At 37.4% G+C, this 18,612-nt stretch overlaps 1 protein-coding gene across 1 annotated transcript in view; it reads left to right on the forward strand.

The window, feature by feature from the left end:
* The window catches only part of ABCB5 (ATP binding cassette subfamily B member 5), a 92,837-nt gene extending 87,043 nt beyond the window's left edge, over positions 1 to 5,794 (forward strand). Inside the window, exons 25-27 of the mRNA XM_070425151.1 lie at positions 854 to 1,060; positions 3,815 to 3,961; positions 5,597 to 5,794. Coding sequence (XP_070281252.1) covers positions 854 to 1,060; positions 3,815 to 3,961; positions 5,597 to 5,794 — 552 coding nt within the window. The remainder of the gene's footprint in view (positions 1 to 853; positions 1,061 to 3,814; positions 3,962 to 5,596) is intronic.
* The last annotated feature ends 12,818 nt before the right edge of the window (positions 5,795 to 18,612 follow it).

The following is an 18,612-nucleotide window of genomic DNA, read 5'->3' on the forward strand; positions in this document are numbered from 1 at the left end:
TCACCCCTCCCTCCCCGCCCCCCACCGCCCCCCAGCTCATTGTACCCTGTGTGTCTGTGTTCTTTAAACTTACTTATGGGTCTTTGATCTTCCATGTTAGAATGTTTTTACTCTTCTTTGCTGGCTCCTTCTCTTCATTCATGTCTCATTCTAAATGCTACTTTTAGGTAGGGCTTTTACATAACCCCATAGAAAATAATGCATCCACCCACACTCATCCCACATCCCCACATCCTCAGTCATTCTCTCTGCCATTATCCCTTCTTTATGACACTGTCTTTTTCTGGTTTGAGTTCTTTGTTAGTGTGTTTATTGCCTGCCTCTCTCCACCAGAATATAAGGTGCAGGAGGGCAAGAGCTTTGTCTTATTTACCACTATTTCCCTGGTGCCTAAAGAGCCCCCTCACAGAGTAGGTTGATTGATGTTATATGGACATATAAACAAACATGGCTGTGTGCAAAATGACATATTTCTACCTGTGGGCTTCTATATCAGTCATACTCTCTTTCTGGGCTTTAATAAAGTGGGGTCCTGTTACGGTGGAGGTTGGTCATTTTCCACATGACTTTAGTACAGAGCAGCAGGCTCTACTCTAGACTCTGGGTTGGTCTCTAGAATATATGGCCATTCCTAGAAATGTCAGGTAAGTTTAGGAGTTGGCATTTTAGTCATTTACTCGCTGTCCACTTGTATGAGACATATGATTTACGAGCCTTCCTTGGGTAACATTATACTACTAAATAGCTTGAATGCCTAACCTTCTTGTTATGATTTGTGTGTCTGAATACAGTGAACTGTAACATGATACAGTGTTGGATCTTCACATACCATTCTCCATTCTGGTTTTGGCAGCTATTTGATGGTGTGGATGCAAAGGAATTGAACATACAATGGCTTCGTTCCCAAATAGCAATCGTTTCTCAGGAGCCTGTGCTCTTCAACTGTAGCATTGCTGAGAACATCGCCTATGGTGATAACAGCCGTGTTGTGCCATTAGATGAGATAAAAGAAGTAGCAAGTGCAGCAAATATCCATTCTTTTATTGAGGGTCTCCCTGAGGTAAGAAAATATCTGAAATCTTGAACTTCAAAGCTGCCAAATTAGCCTAAGTAGTTCAGTGAGGTTAAATGGTTGTTTTACGTGCTCCTTGTGTTACACAATGTATTTATTACCAGCACCTAATGTAAAGTTATATGTAAAAGCAAAGTTTGAAATTTTGATGTGACTGTTTTTCCAAGACCAAACTATTTTAATATTCACTGAATTAATATGTATTATTATTCTTCCTCACAGCAACTAGAGGGATCCTTTTAAAACATTAGTTTTTATGTTAAAAACAATCCTGGTTGAAAGCTTCTTAATGGTATCCCATAACACTTACAATAAAGTCCAAATTCCTCATGTGACTGGTGAGGCTTTCTGTGACCTGGCCTCTCCAGCTCCTTCCTCACCATGTGCTGGCTCTGCTCTAACCACACTGGCCTCTTTTCTGTCTCATGAACATGTCAAGTTCTTTCCTACCTCAGGACATTTGCACTTGTTTTTTCTTCAGCTGCGATCTCCCTTCCTCTAGCTCTTTGCAGAACCAGCTGCTTAACTTTCAAGCTCTTTCAAATTTCACCTTTGTAGACACCTTCCTGGACACCTTATATAACCTTTGGGGATCCAGGAGGGTGAATATCAGGGAGTTGATTTGAAGTGTGCTAAGGGTAATACATCTGTGGTGTATGCCATGCAGATGACCTTTAGGCATTTGGAAATATCAACCTGGAGCATGGGAGATGAGTTGCAACACCACCTTGGTCTTAAGGCTCCTATGAGAAATAGACCAGGTGTAGATGCCCCATAGTCCCCACAATAACATACAGTGACAGCTCAGTGAAGCCACATCATGGCTTCTTAAATAGGACTTTGACCACTGGAACCACCCTGCAATTTCACCCCAGGGCCGCCGGGGATTTTCCAGAATGCAACTGATTTAGGATTAGATCTTTTTTATGTTCCCACCAGGACCCAAGTAGCTTTTAGCCCCAGGTCCGTATTAAGAAGCCATTGCCCCTTCATCTCATAAAACAGGTGATTTCAGGGCATTCACCATCTCAGTGTTTGCCAGAAAATTGATTTATGTTTTCGGTTTAAACAGGAAAGAATGGAACTCTATGATTCTTCATTAAAGAACAAAACCGTCAGTTTAAGTATCTGAAAATGTTTTTGTATATCTACCTTTATATCTACATTTATAATCTGTTCTGCCTATGATAGGCAAAAACAACTGAATTTGATTTTCATCCAATTCATTCTTGAGACTTACATTGTCCTATAATCCAGAGAAGGCCAAAAATGCAAAGTGATTTCTAAGCTAGTCTTGTACCTTCTTCAGCTACGTGGAAAAATCCATGTACAATTTAAGTGAGACTAGTTAAAAGAGCTACAACCCCATTATCATTCCCCATTCTCTGTTTTTGGTTTGAGGTTAGATCTCTAATTTAGATGGGGATTTTGCAGTGTGTGGAAATTAATGACACAGTTTTTTCAGATGACCCTACCCTATAATTCCAAATTTTACAAAATACATTTTAGGAGGAAGGGGTCCAGCCTGCTGGCATTCCCAGATAAAATCTCAGAGGAGATAGTTGAAGTATGTTTTCTTTGTACAGCATTTCACTGCCGTGTTGGGGCTAGGCCCCAACATTTCACTTCAGAAAAAAACACTTTCACTGAGCTTTAGTAATTCAGACATCCATTGTTTGATATAAAGAAATCAACTGTGCATTTTAAGTTAAAAAATGAGTTTTGAATGAAGTAGACACATTTGTCATAAGGCTATGACATAGGCTCTCTCAATACCAGCTTTGCCCCAGTCAGATGTGAATGGAAAGGCAATTGATTCAAGCATCGCCATGGTACCAAGACAGAATGAACAGCATATAATCACATGTTGCATCTTCTCTGTGGTGTGGCTACAGGATCCACCTTTAGAAGGCTGTACACTTGGACTTGCCTTCCAGTAGAACAGATCCATCCTCCCATTGAGTACCATAGGCGTGCATTTGTTAGATAAATGGCAACCACTACTAGAAAGCAGTGTGAAACCCTGGAGGGAAGAAGAGCCAAAAGGACAATCTAGAAAGCAACCAGGAGGCTGCTTTCACCAACTGAACTGACCACTTGTGATTTAACAGACTCCAAAGGCTACAGGATATGAGAAATTCCCTTTGCCCATCTATAGAGGGAAACACTGGAGAAGGGTAATTCATTAGTAAGTCGGAGAGCTGTGGAAACACTGTGAAGTGCTAAATGTCACTATCAAGATGCCAACCTAACTTATTGCCAGGCAGCACCCTGACACTGAGTACAGCATCCTGGCATCTGAAGAGATATGCCTGTAGAAATTTAACAAGAGCTAAAATGAAGGGACCCAATAATTTCCTTGTGTTTAGATACTTTAAATCATGTTGACCTGAAAATAGAAGGTAATGTAACTTAATGGAAAAAGATTTTTGTGTACTTGGAACTTTTTTTGCCAATTGTTTTTTTCTCTTATGCTTTAATTCAAACAATTCCTTTGTAGGAGCATAATGGCAAAGGTCTGTTGCCTGTGACTAGATTTGATATGTAAATGAAATGGTCGTGTTTATTGCTGGTTTAGCATTCATTTGCAACAAAGCACAAGAATATATTTCAGTACTTGTTGGGACACAAATTTTCCAGAGTAGCAAAATTTGAAATATTTAGATGGTTCTCAAATATTTAGTTGCCATGCTAATTTCAATAACCAAGCCTTACTTTCTTAACTGCATGTTCCTGTAATAGAAATACAACACACAAGTTGGACTGAAAGGAACACAGCTTTCTGGCGGCCAAAAACAAAGACTAGCTATTGCAAGGGCTCTTCTCCGAAAGCCAAAAATTTTATTGTTGGATGAGGCCACTTCATCCCTTGACAATGAGAATGAAAAGGTAACATCCTCTTTTTTCATCTCAGAATATAATATCACATATGAGAGTGAATAATCATGGGAAAAAATGAAGGGCAGTTTAGAGAAAGAAAGGCCTGGAGATAATTGTAGTCATAGGGTCACCAGTTCTAATTATGGTTAGAGGCTGGTGAAGAGATGGGGGAAGTGGGAGGGAGTTGGGACACAGGGCATCTCGTGTTCTAGAAAGGTGTTCTCTCTTGAATTTGTCTCATTATCAAAAAGAGGGTCCCGATACTTGAAATGTTTCTCCATTCAAAGAAAAAGCACAAGAAAATTAACTTTTCTATTTTGTTATTAGTCCCATAAAGCCAAACAAATTAATAAGGCAATCTACCTGTGTAACAGAGTGCTCTACACTGCAGTGTGCGAGCCTGCTAGTTACTCCACCTTCTATAATTAGCTTAGTTTGGGAAGGAAACAAGGAAGCAAACACGTGTGACAGACCCATACTGCAAACTCTTCAGATGTTTGATTTTGCTATTTCCTTGTCCCCTAGTAGTTTCTTACACCTATTAGGCACTTATTTGTTAAATGAACATTGGTCAAATAAGAGATAATCATTAATACAGGGTAAGGCAAAAGTAGGCTTACCGTTGTTCATATGGAAAATAATACAAGAATAAACTGTGTTTCCCATACTCACACCTGTAAACCTATGTTTGTCCTACCTTGTATTTATTGAGTACTCATTATTATATGCTGTCATCTCAAGCCTCATAGCAATTCAATGAATTAGATTATTTTATCATCATACTCATTTTACAGATTAGAATACTGAGGCTTAGAAAAGTTAAGTGACTTCCCTAAATTCTAATAGAGGCTGCCTGATCTAAGAACTCATGTGGTTAACCCCACTCAAATGCTGTTTGTAGATTATTATCATTCTTGATTTCCAAGGAGACCCTGTGTGATGAAAGAAAAACTTTTTTTATCAGATATCTAGGCTGTTACCTTGGATTCATCAGTTACTGGCAGTGTGACCTTGGTCAAGTGACCAGGGCTTTTCAAATCTCAGTTTACTCATCAGAAAAGTAAAAATACCCCCACCTTACAGGATTATTGCAAAGATTTAAATGAGCTATCCATCATTTGAACATTTTATATATTCAACAAATATTGCTTTTTACCCTCCAGTCTCATTTCCTTTACACAGCCTTATAACCTCTTTGCAGCTAAGATGCTGTTTTAGTCAGGAAAGTTTTACAGATAAATTTGATTCCCCCCCCCCAAAAAAAAAAAAAAAATATATATATATATATATATATATATATATATATATATATATATATAATGAGAAGAAAGAAAGTAAATTAGATAATTCTACTTCCACAGAAATACACTTTCTGACTTTGAGTTTGGACCACTTACTTTTATATACAACCATTTCATTTTTATTTATTGTCACAAAACCTTGTCCAATTAAGTCTTAAAATATCCATAATTGCTTTTTCTAGATTTCTACTGAGTAGGATGACTATTTCTCAAAGTAGGGCAACTTCCTTGGGAATAAGCAAATACACCAAGAATGTTATTAGATTTCCTTAATTGGTTTGATTTGGGCGAGTTTGTTAGCATCTAATCTGAGCTGGTGAACACAAATCCTTCTCTCTTCCAGGTGGTTCAGCAGGCCCTTGATCAGGCCAGTAAGGGGAGGACGTGCCTAGTGGTGGCTCACAGACTCTCCACAATACAGAATGCAGATCTGATAGTGGTTCTGCACAATGGAAAAGTAAAGGAGTGGGGAACTCATCAAGAGCTCCTGAGAAACCAAGACATATATTTTAAATTAGTAAATGCACAGTCGGTGCAGTGATGCTACTGGAGTTAGCACATGTTTTGATCTTTGTGTAATGCAAAGAGAGAGTACTTAGTAACCATGTGGCATGCTTTGATCTCTTTGACTGTATATATCATATCTAGAATCATGCTCTTCAAGTACAGACATGTTCTGTTTACATACCATCTTCCCTTCAGGTTTGTAAAAGCAAACAAGAATGTTCTAAATTCGTCTGAGTGAGACAGTGCCTGTATGCTTCACTTGATAAAAATGCTCTAGCATACTTGCTTGTAAAGCAGCTTCTGCAAAGCGAATCTATTTTCCATTGACTTCTGCATAAAACCGGGAATATGCTCCAAAAGGGAAAATTTATCCAGTTAACTAAGCTGAAAGATTTTAGCAAAGAAAGTGTAAGATGTAGTTGGGCCTGTGGCATTACAGGAAAAAATGACTTTAATTTGAAATTTTCAGCATTTTGTAACACATATTAGAATACTATGAACTAATCCTTCAGACCTTAGGAATTTCTCGCATAATATCTGTCTCAGTGTTTCTCTCTTAATGAATGTCCACTATTTCCAAAAAGTATTTCCCTTTGTTAGGGAGATAGGAGGATTACAATGTAAAATTTATGACAAATTAGGTAGTTATTTCCACTTCATCAGTAAGTGAAATGCCTCACATGATCCACCCTGAATATTCCATTATTCTGAGTTTGGGGTTTGGCAGAATAAGTCACAGGCCCACCAGTGTATGAACACTTATTTACTTAAAATAAGAGCTACTTTTATTATGGGTGAACGATTAAAAATGCCTTTATTATTACTGAATCAAGTAAATTTGTTTAAATTTTATACATACCTTATTTTATGTATATATGATTTAAAAGTTCTGTATAAATAACAATATTGGTCATCTGAGTCGTGTTTTCCATTTACTTAAATATAGTTTCATCTAGTGACTTTATTTCTATTCTTAATTCTATTTCTTTTCATTTACAGTAACACTGCAGCCAGCCTCTCTAGAGTGCACTCTGTCAGTCATCCACAATCTTGTGGAGAAAATTAAAATGATGTATGTATTATGCCACTTTTTAAAATGCAAAACAAAGATAGGGTTGGGAGTTTGAGAACCAGATGTAGTGTTCAGAGGCATTGGCACTGAAAGCCTTATGGCCACTGTGCTATGCATGGTGGTTTCTCTTCCCAGAGAGGATGGGCCGGAGGAAAGGGCCGTGCAGTATGACGTGCAGAAAGCCTCTGCAGGGGAACTGGGCTCTGGGTTCTAATCCCTACACTCTCCATCTAATTCATAGCCCTACTTAATTTTGATTAGCATTTTATTTAAAAAGATTCTAAAGGATGCTCTACAGGCAGCATTCTCTTAAATGAAGTCACTGCCTTCACTGGAATAAGCAGATATGCTGAGAATTGGGGTCCCAACAGCTTAACAGGATCTGTGGGGCTATCAGCTGATAAAGGCAGAAAGTAAGTGGAGGCCAGCTGCTTTTTAGGGACTGCCATTTTTAACAGTTTAAAATGCAGTACTGTTCTTAAATGGTTTTAAAATATGTTCTAATTAAAACATTGGTCTTAATGGAATAAAGCACCTGTCCCTAAAGTTATTTCAACCAGCTATGGAATTATTTTGATGAGCTCAGAGTTTGAGGAAAACTTGTAATAATATTTTCAAAATGAACAATCATTTACACACACTTTATTGGTTTTATAAGTCTGACTTCTTAATCTTTATACTTTTTCTTAAAGGAGGGTATTCTATATCTGAAAAAGAATCTAAATTAAGAATTGACATTTTTATCTTTAAAAACAACAAAGAAAATAGCAGATTTAAATCTAGTTTTTAAATTTTAAATCACTCATTAAAACACTTATAAGTTAATTATTAAATAATAATACATTAGGTTTGTAGTTCACAACTTGGTATTTCCTTAAGGGCATTAAGCAATGAAGGCCAGATTATTCAGGGCACCAAGTCAGTAAATTAAAGATATGTTGTCTTCTTAAAGGGCCTTGGATATAGTAGATGTTCAATACTAAATACTATGAGATTCAATTCAAAATAACAACTATCGAAGCAAGTGAAATTATTGATACTAAAATGAGGCACACATATTTACTGAAAAGCAAACCTGGTGAGCTGCAAATTGTTTTTGCTCCAACAATCACATAGATTTCTCCACTATCCTAGTAAGCCAAAATGACATAAAGCAAAGAAGTAGCATTCATTTATATGGAAAAACCAGACCCAACAATAACGTACCAATTCATACCAAATGCGCTTAATTACATTCAGTTTTACACTAAGCATAACACCCTTATGAGCTCTCTTAGGCTTTTCTAGTACCTTAGGACATATCTTGCTAACAGATGCACAAAATAAATCAAAATAATGCCCAGATCACAGTTCAAAGCCTTGGCCACTTGATGCTGAGATGCTGAGTGCGGTTCCGGAGCTTGGTGGTGCCACTCTCACTGCTCAATAAATGCTGAACACTAATTTTACTTTAAATCTTTTTTTTTGTAAAATTGAAAAATCTTTTCAGGTTTCTTTTGAAGAGAGAAAACAGATACTAATGTGGGTCTTTCCTAAAAAAAAAAAAAAAAAAAAAAAGTGGCGTAACAGGAGATTTCAGAAAGCAGGGATACCTGTATCACCATCTCCCTGATCATAGTATGATCAGTCATTGTCGACCATTGGATAATATACTACTATTCTTGGCTAGCTTAAGTCCATAAAAACTTTTTCTTTCCATTCACATAGTAAATGTAATTTTAATTAAGTTTTCATTTAATTTTTAGTCTTATCATAGTTCAAGTTGGTTTTATTTAATTTTGAAATAATTTGGTACTAGAGCATACATTGCTGAATTTCACATATTGTCTTATTTCCCACAGGGCTTATCTAAATTATAATCCCCTAATCTTGAATACTTCCTGGTCTCAGGAAAACACTGATTTCTGCCAGTTATGATTTACGGTCTAATACTTATCCAGGTTGACCTCAATTTAAACTCGTCTAAGTATTCTTGGCCCCTGCTTCTCCTTTGCCTTTGAGTTTGGATATACAGTAGTAGCAATGGACACTAATGAAGCACCAGTTTAAAAAGAAAGTGGGGGGGGGGGGGGAGTGAAGGGACCTGTAAATACCTGGCCTAGAAAACCCTAAATTCAACAAAAGGTAGTTCACCAGAGAGGTCAGGATCTGTCACACAGTCATCCTCTACATGTTAGCGGGTTACAGTAGCCTTCAACCATCACATCACATCTTATCCTTTGCACCACCTTCCTTCCTGGCGAGGGGGGGGGGGGCGGGGGGGCGCTGTTCAGTGAGTCTAAAATAATTGCAACACCAATGAAAGTACCAGTGGAATAGAAAACATTAGGTCAGGATAAGGCATGGCACAGGTATTAGTGAAAAGAATAAAAAACAAACCCTACCATGTCACACCTGTGTTATAACTAACCCAGCCAGCCTACTTGACATCTTGCCACTCCTTAAAATAAGCTGTGCTGTGTTTTCATGTTAAGTCAGCTTAGGTTAATAGCTAATAACCTGGTTTTTAGTCACTATTATATGCATAGAGTGGCTTTGCATAGAGTAAAGCATAGAGTATGCACAGGTGCTTTGAACATGACCTGTTGTATAAAAATATTTCCTGTTAGCGTTGAGCTATGTATTCATTGTTTTAATTTTGAGGTCTTATTCCAAGTGGGTTTGTGAAGTAGAATCATAAGAATTAGTCAAGGAAGGAAACTGGGAAAATTGAAGTAGAAGAATGAGGATAGAGTGTTGAGGAGACATAGCTTTCAAGCCTTATTTCCTTACTATTAGCAATAATTACCAGAAATTTAAAAGTTTATTTAAAAGCCATTTCTTAAAAATAAAGTACAAATCACCAAACATCTCTGCATAGTACCTCAAGTAACACAACGTTATCTCTTTCTAGCACAACCACACTGATGAGACACGTATTACTTCCCTATTGTTGCTCTAACAAATTACCACAGACTTAGTGGATTAAAGCAACACAAATTTATCTTACAGTTCTGGAGGTTCAGAAGTTTAAAGTCAGTCTCTGTAGGCCCTGGGACCAAATCTCTTCCTTGTTCTTCCCAAACTTCTAGAAGCTGCCGTTGTTCTTAGCCTGCATCCCTCTGATCTCTGCTGCCATCATCACATCTCCATCTCTCTCTGGCCATGACTCAGCCTACTGCAAAGGCTATCCATTGAAACTCTTATTCCATAGAGAAGACAAGACAATTTTTCACACATTTGCATTGAGTAAAAGTTCAGAGAGAACCCTGAAAACACCCAGTCCAATGTCATCATTATAGGTTGATGAGAGAGTAAAAACCCACATTTCCTGCCTCCAAGTCCTGTACATTTCCATTGCAACCTTCTATCCTCATTGCTAAGCCAGGATTTATAATGCAATTGTCTTTCTCTCTTTACTTTTGCTGTTGGATGTGCTATTTTCTTTTATTCTGAGACTAGATTTATTAAGTAGAAGTTTATACTGAGTTCTACTTTCCTAACCTTAGTCTCTCCACTAAATAACTTTATGTGCAAGCAAGTAAAAACAGTATCCTTCATATTATAAATATATGTGTTTCACACACTTCTGATTTTTTAATTTCACACACTTTTTAATTTTTCTGAAACCATTTTAAACTACTGCTTTTAATGAGAGCTAACATTTTTTTTTTGTTGGTAAAATTTTCCACACAGGCTTGAGATAAGCACTTTATGTACATTATTTCTTTAGTCCTCACATCAACTTTATAATGGCACATGTTAATATTATCTCTCTTTAAAGAGAAGAAAACTGAAGCTTAAGGAAATTAAGTAACTTGTTGAGACTTGGACTCTGGGATGCATATCCTTGTCTAACTCCGAAGCCTTCATTCTCAATCATAGCATCAAGGACCTCTTTCTAAAATTTATTCAGAAAGATTTCTGTCTGAATTGAGAACACAGTCACTGCTCACAGGAATACAACAGGTCAATGTGAAGATAAAACCAAACTTTGACAGCAGTTACATAGTCTAATAAAATTAATCAGCCACACCCTAAAAATACTCTCTACATTCACACCATTAGTACAAGATTGCATTCAGCCCAAGGTATGAGATCTATTTTTTCTTTAGAGTTTACTTACCTGTATAAGTGTTGTGGATTTGAACATTTTTTACATGGACAAAATTGCAGAAATATGAGAATTCCAAGCTAAAAAAATGTTTTAGAGAGGCATACTTTTTAGACAAAAAATATAGTATCTGTGATTATTATGTCTATGGAAATATACTGAAATATTTTAATTATTTGGGCATGTTATCTTAATGATTTATAATTATCAAGGTCAAATTTAATCCTATAAAAATTTTTTCTTTTTAAACTGCTTTAGTTTATTGAAACTTTAGAAAAACAAAAGTTAGACAATTTGGTGTGTGAATAACTGTAAATGAGTAATTACTGCTGCATTATTAGACTGAGGGAAAGAATGGTCTAGTACTGTGGTCGGCAAACCGCGGCTCGCGAGCCACATGCAGTTCTTTGGCCCCTTGAGTGTGGCTCTTCCACAAAATACCACGTGCAGGTGTGCACATACAGTGCGATTGAAACTTCTTGGCCCATGCACAGAAGTCGGTATTTTGTGGAAGAGCCACACTCAAGGGGCCAAAGAGCCGCATGTGGCTCACGAGCCACGGTTTGCCAAGCCACAGTTTGGATCTGTGTTTTTGTAAATGATGGAATGATTGAATGTTATTCTTTATAAGCCAAGAAAATTTTGCTATTGAATGGAGGTATTTGGTTTGACCATCATCAACTCTGTTACATCACAATAATCTATACATATAAAAGCCTAAGTGACAGGCTGACCATTTGACCGGTAGCTATGACATGCACTGACCACCAGGGGGCAGATGCTCAACGCAGGAACAGAAACCATAGGCATGGAAACATGGAACAGATTGAATCTCAGAGGGAAGGAGGGAGGGGAGAGGGTGGGAAGAGATTAACCAAAGATCTTATATGCATACTAGAGGCCCGGTGCACAGATTCATGCACAGGTGGGGTCCCTCGGCCTGGCCTGTGTCCTCTCGCAATCCAGGACCCCTCGGGGATGTTGGAAAGCCGGTTTCGGCCCAATCTCTGCAGACCAGGTTGAGGGATTCGTGCACGGGACCTCTAGTATATATAATAAATGGCTAAAATATTTTCTGCCCAATTGAGAGTCAAGAAGAGATTGTATAAAAAAAGATTGAAGTTGATTACCAAAGTATTGTGAATAATTGGAGAAAGAGAGAGAGAAGAAAATATTTGAAAACAACAAAATGTAATACACTACAGCAATCAATCAGCTTAGTACTGGAAAAAAAAAATATTCCACCATCAAATCTTCAGAAAACCTAAGAAAAGAGGTACAAATTTAAATTCCTAGTCCCATGGCCCCAATTCAGGTAGAATTACACCTTTGCCTACATTAGTTTCATAAATTCCTTTAGTCCCCAATTTCTTAGGGCTAAGTCCCCTGAAAGGAAAGGGGTTAATGAGTGATATATTAGCCAAAAAGGAAGAGAAGGTCATGGAAAATTAGAACAAGGTCAACAGGGCTCCCAAAAATGGAGAAAGGAGAAAACCTCCAAAGTAACAAAGATAAATGCCTTCCATTATAAAATGTAATTTTCCTGGTATTAGTTGTAGCAATAATAAGATTAATAATGTTAAATAAGCTAGAACTGCTAAAAATAATTCTTATTCACTGAGCACTCATCTATCAGACACTGTGATTGAGACCTATAGGTATTAACTTACTGACAATAGGACACATCCCAGTATTTTTCATATTTTACTAAATGGGAAAACTGAAGCACAGAGTAATTAAGGAACTATCCCAAGGTCAAACACCAAGGAAATGACAGAATGAGGCTACAACCCAGAAAATCTGACTCCATTGTCCACACTCAGCTGATCCATTCTCCCTCTACGATGGAACAGGAAATGCTAGGGTGCTTTGGAGTTGTTCACTTAGAAAGCAACTTGCTGTTTGCCTCCTCCTTACACTGAAAAAATACAAAGGTGGATAGTTCCGCTTTGGTTAACATTCTGGTGTGAAGCTGGACTTTTTTTTCTACCCACATACATTCTGAAAAAATTCTCATACAAAACCCAAGTACAACTTGGAAGGGTTAGAAATGCAGCTGGTCTGGCAGTTAGCAATTTTCCCCACTACTCTTCAGTCTCCCCTCCCTTCAGACACACACACAAGTGTAGGGGGAGATTAGGCCCCGGTATCAACATAGGTTGTCTCTCACTGTTGAATCATCCCTGTTATCTTTATTTTCAGGGTGTTTATCATAACGCTTTTGTTCTATTTGCCTCCCACTTGCTGGTGCATCATTCCTCTCTCTGGTTAAGATAGAAAAGAATCTTGATAGCTGTATCATGCTGAAACAAAGACAGATTCACAAATGTAGCTGAAAAAAAGTAGTGACATATACATTGGGCAAGTGTTGACTAAGGTGGAGTCCTCAAAACTGGTTCAGGTTTACTTAACTATTCTGAGGCTCCTATTCATACAAATGACTTTGGGAATACTGTGAAATAATGCCTCAAGTAAAGCAATGAAAGTGGGGTGTTTAATGATTGACTATAACGTTTTATGTATTGTCAGAAAGCCATTAATCTAGACAAAATTAAAACATTTGGCATGAGCACTCATCTATCAGACACTAGTAAACTATATCACAGAGCCAGCATATACAAAATAAGCAACAGAAGTGCAAACATAACATTTTGATTATACACTTCTGAAATGTGAGGGTCAACAGTCTCATGTTTTTCTCTTATGTTACATATTTCAAGTTGCTCCTTCAGTAAGAATGGAATCTTCACAGAAACTCCAATCCGTCAGACAAGAGTTACCTCTTCTTTCTCCATGTTCATTTTTATCAAGGTAGATTATAGAGCCAAAGATAAGATACTTTATTTACTCCAGTAAAATTTTTCTAAAATGTGTGACATTTTAGTAGAAATACAAAATAAGGACTCAGAGGACCTCTAGCTCTAAATCTGGGGTCCAGTTACAGGCGGCAGGTGCCAATTGAAATGAATATATTTTTTAAGAATGATAGTCTGTATCAGAGTCTCAAAGGGACTTGTTAACAACAACAAAAAGGTTGAGAAGCATTGTGATAGACCAAATAAAAAACCTGTCTCTGAACCAAGTCACTTTATATAGAATTCTTGAATAAAAGTTGTAAACAGCCCTAACCGGTTTGGCTCAGTGGATAGAGCGTCGGCCTGCAGACTGAAGGGTCCCAGGTTTGATTCCGGTCAAGGGCATGTATGTTGGTTGCAGGCACATCTCCAGTAGGGGGTGTGCAGGAGGCAGCTGATCGATGTTTCTCTCTCATCGATGTCTCTAACTCTCTAATCCTCTCCCTTTCTCTCTGTAAAAATTCAATAAAAGATGTTTTTTAAAAAAAGTTGTAAACATGAGCATGGATAGAAATATTAATCAAGACTAGTAAGTGGTAACTTAAAACTTATTTTCTCTTTCACAGTATAGTTTTTAAAAGGTATAGGCTCTTGTCTCCTTTTTTTGGTGAGGGGAGTCTCTTTGTAGTTTCAGTGTGTTAAGAATTTCTTGTATATGATTAAAAGAAGAAAGAACTTTTCTAAATCTCTATTTACCACCATCAGTGAACTCTGGTGAAAAAAAAAGTATTGATTTTAGAAAGAGAGGGATATGGAGACAGAGAAAGAAACATCCATGTGAGAGAAACAAGGATCAGTTGCGGCCCACACACACCCAGACAGGGACTGAACCCACGACCAGGGCATGTGCGTCTACCAGCCAGGGCCATCAGTGAGCTCCCTTAGTTTGTTATACACAATAGAATATTTAAATTTACTTAATAATCGAGTAACTTTATTTGGAGGACAAACTAAATTAACCCCTGTCCCCTTGTAACAATTTGAGATAAAAATAGATTAGTCTTAATTCCCAGTAAATATATTTACACTTGCAGGCCAGGCTTTAAATTATTTTAACACACTTTGAACATTTTAAAATTGTAATACTATAATGCCTGCATATTGTTAAATATTTAGTTAATTTTATAGTCATAAGGGCAGGATGATAGGGCGATTTTTATTTTTTTCAAACAGTATTTTTTCCTTAAAGAAAGAATGCCAGAAATAACTTCTATTTTACAATTACAAGTTCTCAGATTATGACTGTGATTCATGATCATGCTCAAGGCTTATTTTTAACACAAAGACTTTTAAAATTTTTGAACAAAAGCAAATATTTAATGTAAAATAGCACTATAAGTTAAACTTTTATCTCTACAAAACTTCAGCTGAGGCTATATTAAAGATATGATCTAATGTGATATGATCTAAGGAGTCCAATCTGCTCATATTTGTCAAATCATATTACCTTCATCCTAATCCAAAAACTTTTTATTCTAAGAAACTATATTTTAAAGACATATCCCTGAGGACTAGCTTTCCAGTAACTTACTAATTTAGTACATAGTCTCTGCATAGACAAGCTGACCAAAAGAAGTTGACCAAAAAGAGGTTAACATTTTGCTAAGCTACACTCTACCACAGTGCAACATTTATTGCCTTTAACTATTTTTAAAATTATATACCAATATTGATATCTTAGGGTTGACAAACATACCATTGTAATATAGGATGTTGACAATAGGGAAAACTATTAGAACTCCCTGTACTATTTTTACAATTTTTCGGTAACTCTAAAATTATTTCAAAATGAAAAGTTTAGTTTTAGCCAAAACCGGTTTGGCTCAGTGGATAGAGCGTCGGCCTGCGGACTGAGAGGTCCCTGGTTCGATTCCGGTCAAGGGCATGTACCTGAGTTGCGGGCACATTCCCGGTGGGGGATGTGCAGGAGGCGGCTGATCGATGTTTCTCTCTCATCGATGTTTCTAACTCTCTGTCTCTCTCCCTTCCTCTCTGTGGAAAATCAATAAAATATATTAAAAAAAAAAAAAAAAGAAAAGTTTAGTTTTTAAAAAAAATGAAGTAAAAGGAAAAAACCATATCACTACTTTTAGAGTGTTAAATAATAAGAGTAGTTCCAAAACTACTTCACAGACATAAATACCATTTCTGTAACAGGGGTTACTATTACTAGTATATCCTTCTTTTGAAACAAAAATTTTCTCTGGAAAACAACAGGTGAAATTTTGGAACACTTCACTGACTCTGACTTTCCTGGGTGTACATATGAAAACATTCCCGTGAACATGTCACTAAGCAGAATATGTTCACATTTAATGATTATGCCATATACTAAGTAAATTAAATAATATGCTTCCTGCAAAGTATATTCAACTAAAGAATATATAATGCCCAAGGTTGTTTCACCACTCTCTATTCATATTACCACATTTGCTTGTAATAATAAACTAAAATATGTCACTATTGAGGGCATGGGAAATATATATGTACCTTACTAGAACCATTGCAGTTTTAAGCCAAATATGTATTTATTGGGAGAAAGAACAAAACTTAGTTTGCTTAATAATGCCTACAAGAAGCTTATTTTCTTAAAGTTTGGAAATGTAATTTAATATTATGAAAATGATTGTTTTCCCCTAAATAGAGAATTCATATATGTATAAATTCTGTTAAAATGTATGTAATTTGTTGACATTTTTTAAACATCATTAAATTGATGCAAATGTCTTATAAATGCATTCCCACCTGCCACTGGGCTCCCTGCCCCCCTCCTCCACCGCTTGCAAAGACCATTGTTCCTTAAATTGAAAGGGGAAAAAAACTGCTTATGCAAAAAAGAAAGAAAGGAAGCCAAAATAAGGACTAAGTATGTAAGAGAGAAATGAAGCATTGATCAGTGTAGAAGAATGAGCACAAAACTTCCTGAAGTGATGGGAAACCTGATGATAGGTTACCTGCATAATTAGGGACATTAAATTAGGTGCAAAATTGAGTAGTACAAATCCTTTAATTTCAGTTGAACTAGACAATCACCTGAACTTTTGAGCGGGGAGGTGAGTGGGGGGTGGACATCTACTTTCTTCTATTTCTATGCTTAAAATGGAGTGGCTAAAAAACTTAAAGCTGGAAGGATTGGTTATCCTCAAGAACATAAGGATAACCCCAGGTGAATTAGTGAGGTTTTTCCCAACATTCTCTTAGAGTGGCAAGGTGAAATGAACATAATGTTGTAAATCAACTCATTGTTTGGGCCCTTTCAAATTAGTTGCCAAGAGAGGAGTGAAAACTTGATAAGCAGGCTCCAGTTTCTATGTGTTGATTTAGAAATCTTAAAGCTGTGGGAGCTCAATTTATTTAATGGAAGAAATTTAAAGGGAAGAAAAGTAAACAAAGAAAATGCTATGCAATGAAACTGATGTAAGCGGAGTATAAAGGGTTTTCTTTAAAAAGCAAAACAATAGAGTTCCACTGTGCTTTCAAATTAAACATTTAGATTTCTTTGATTTAAGTTAAGAGTCTGACTTCCTTTTGAGTTTCAAGATGTTATGACCCATTGAAATATTCAAACTGTTGATGCTGTTTCTTATCTGTCTTGGGGGGGAAATGAAATATAAATAAAAATCTTAAAGGGTTAAGTCCACATTTCTCTAATAGATGACTATTTTGAATGAAACAGCAAATGCATTTTTTTTTCCTTTTCCTTTTAACCTCATCCCCATGGAAAGTCTATTCTGAACTGCAAACTAGCTAGGTTGCAAACACTGATCGCTGCAGCTTCAGGTCTTGACCGTTTTACTCAGGAATCAAGCAAGAGGAGTAATTCACCAAAATAAGTGAAAAGAGGTGGCAAGGCTAAGTCCAGGTATTTGGAGGCAAATCCCAGGAAATGTCTTTTTTTCCGGGAAAACAGGGCCCCAGCTTTCATCAATGTGTACTTTGTCCTGATAGGAATGCATACTTAAGCACCAGAGCAAATGTTGTTTTGCCCTCAAACAAGTTTCTTTAGTAGAGATTTTTAAAGTATTTCAAAACACAAATAAAACTTAAATGAAAAAAGTGACGCTAAACTGCTTTGCGGGGGTCAAGAAAGAGGAGAGCAGGGAAGGACTAGCTCATCTGCACCGAGATCTGAAAGACACTTGTAGCTTACATGGGAAGCTTCATTTAGCATTGAGCGACCAGGAAATTCTGTTCCTTCTGATGGCGCAGTGGGAATTCCCACTCCAACAACCCATGAAATGTTACTGCATAATTATTCACCTTCGGAGGCCCATTAGAACTTATCAGCAGAGAAAGAAATTTAATTTAAACTCACCCTTCTGTGCTAAAGAATGACTGGGACAGAAGATCAAAGCGGGGAAACTTTGTCCTCCAGTGGTTTGCAACACCTAGGCCCAACAGGGTGAGAAAACAGGCATTCCAGCGCTCCCCGGCCTTCCGGACCAGGGGAGAGGGGTGGGGGCAGGGCTCCAGTCACCAGCAGAATTGAGGGAGGAGGGCCCTGGTGGCTCAGGAGCTCCTGGAGGCCTTCGTGCTTCTGTGAGCAGCTGCAGAGGCTTCGCATTGGAGGCCCTCACTTCAGACCAGATAGGTTATCCCCCTGACTTCCCCGCTACGGGGATACCAGGCAGGGGAGTCTGTGCACTTAGCCACAGGCCAGCCATAGCTGGAGCCATGGCAGACGTAGGTGTGCAACTCAGAACACCCTGGACACAGGTGTTGAAGATGTTTATGCTCCTGCTCATCACAGGGTGCCTTAAATGCATACAGCTGGTGCAGGCACCACCATCGATAAGTGCCGAGTTTAATCTTTGGCACACCTCGAAGTACAA

The sequence above is a fragment of the Myotis yumanensis genome, unplaced genomic scaffold (genome assembly GCF_028538775.1).
Source record: "Myotis yumanensis isolate MYYU_CA2020_CCGP unplaced genomic scaffold, mMyoYum1.0.hap1 SCAF_9, whole genome shotgun sequence".
Lineage (NCBI taxonomy): Eukaryota > Metazoa > Chordata > Mammalia > Chiroptera > Vespertilionidae > Myotis > Myotis yumanensis.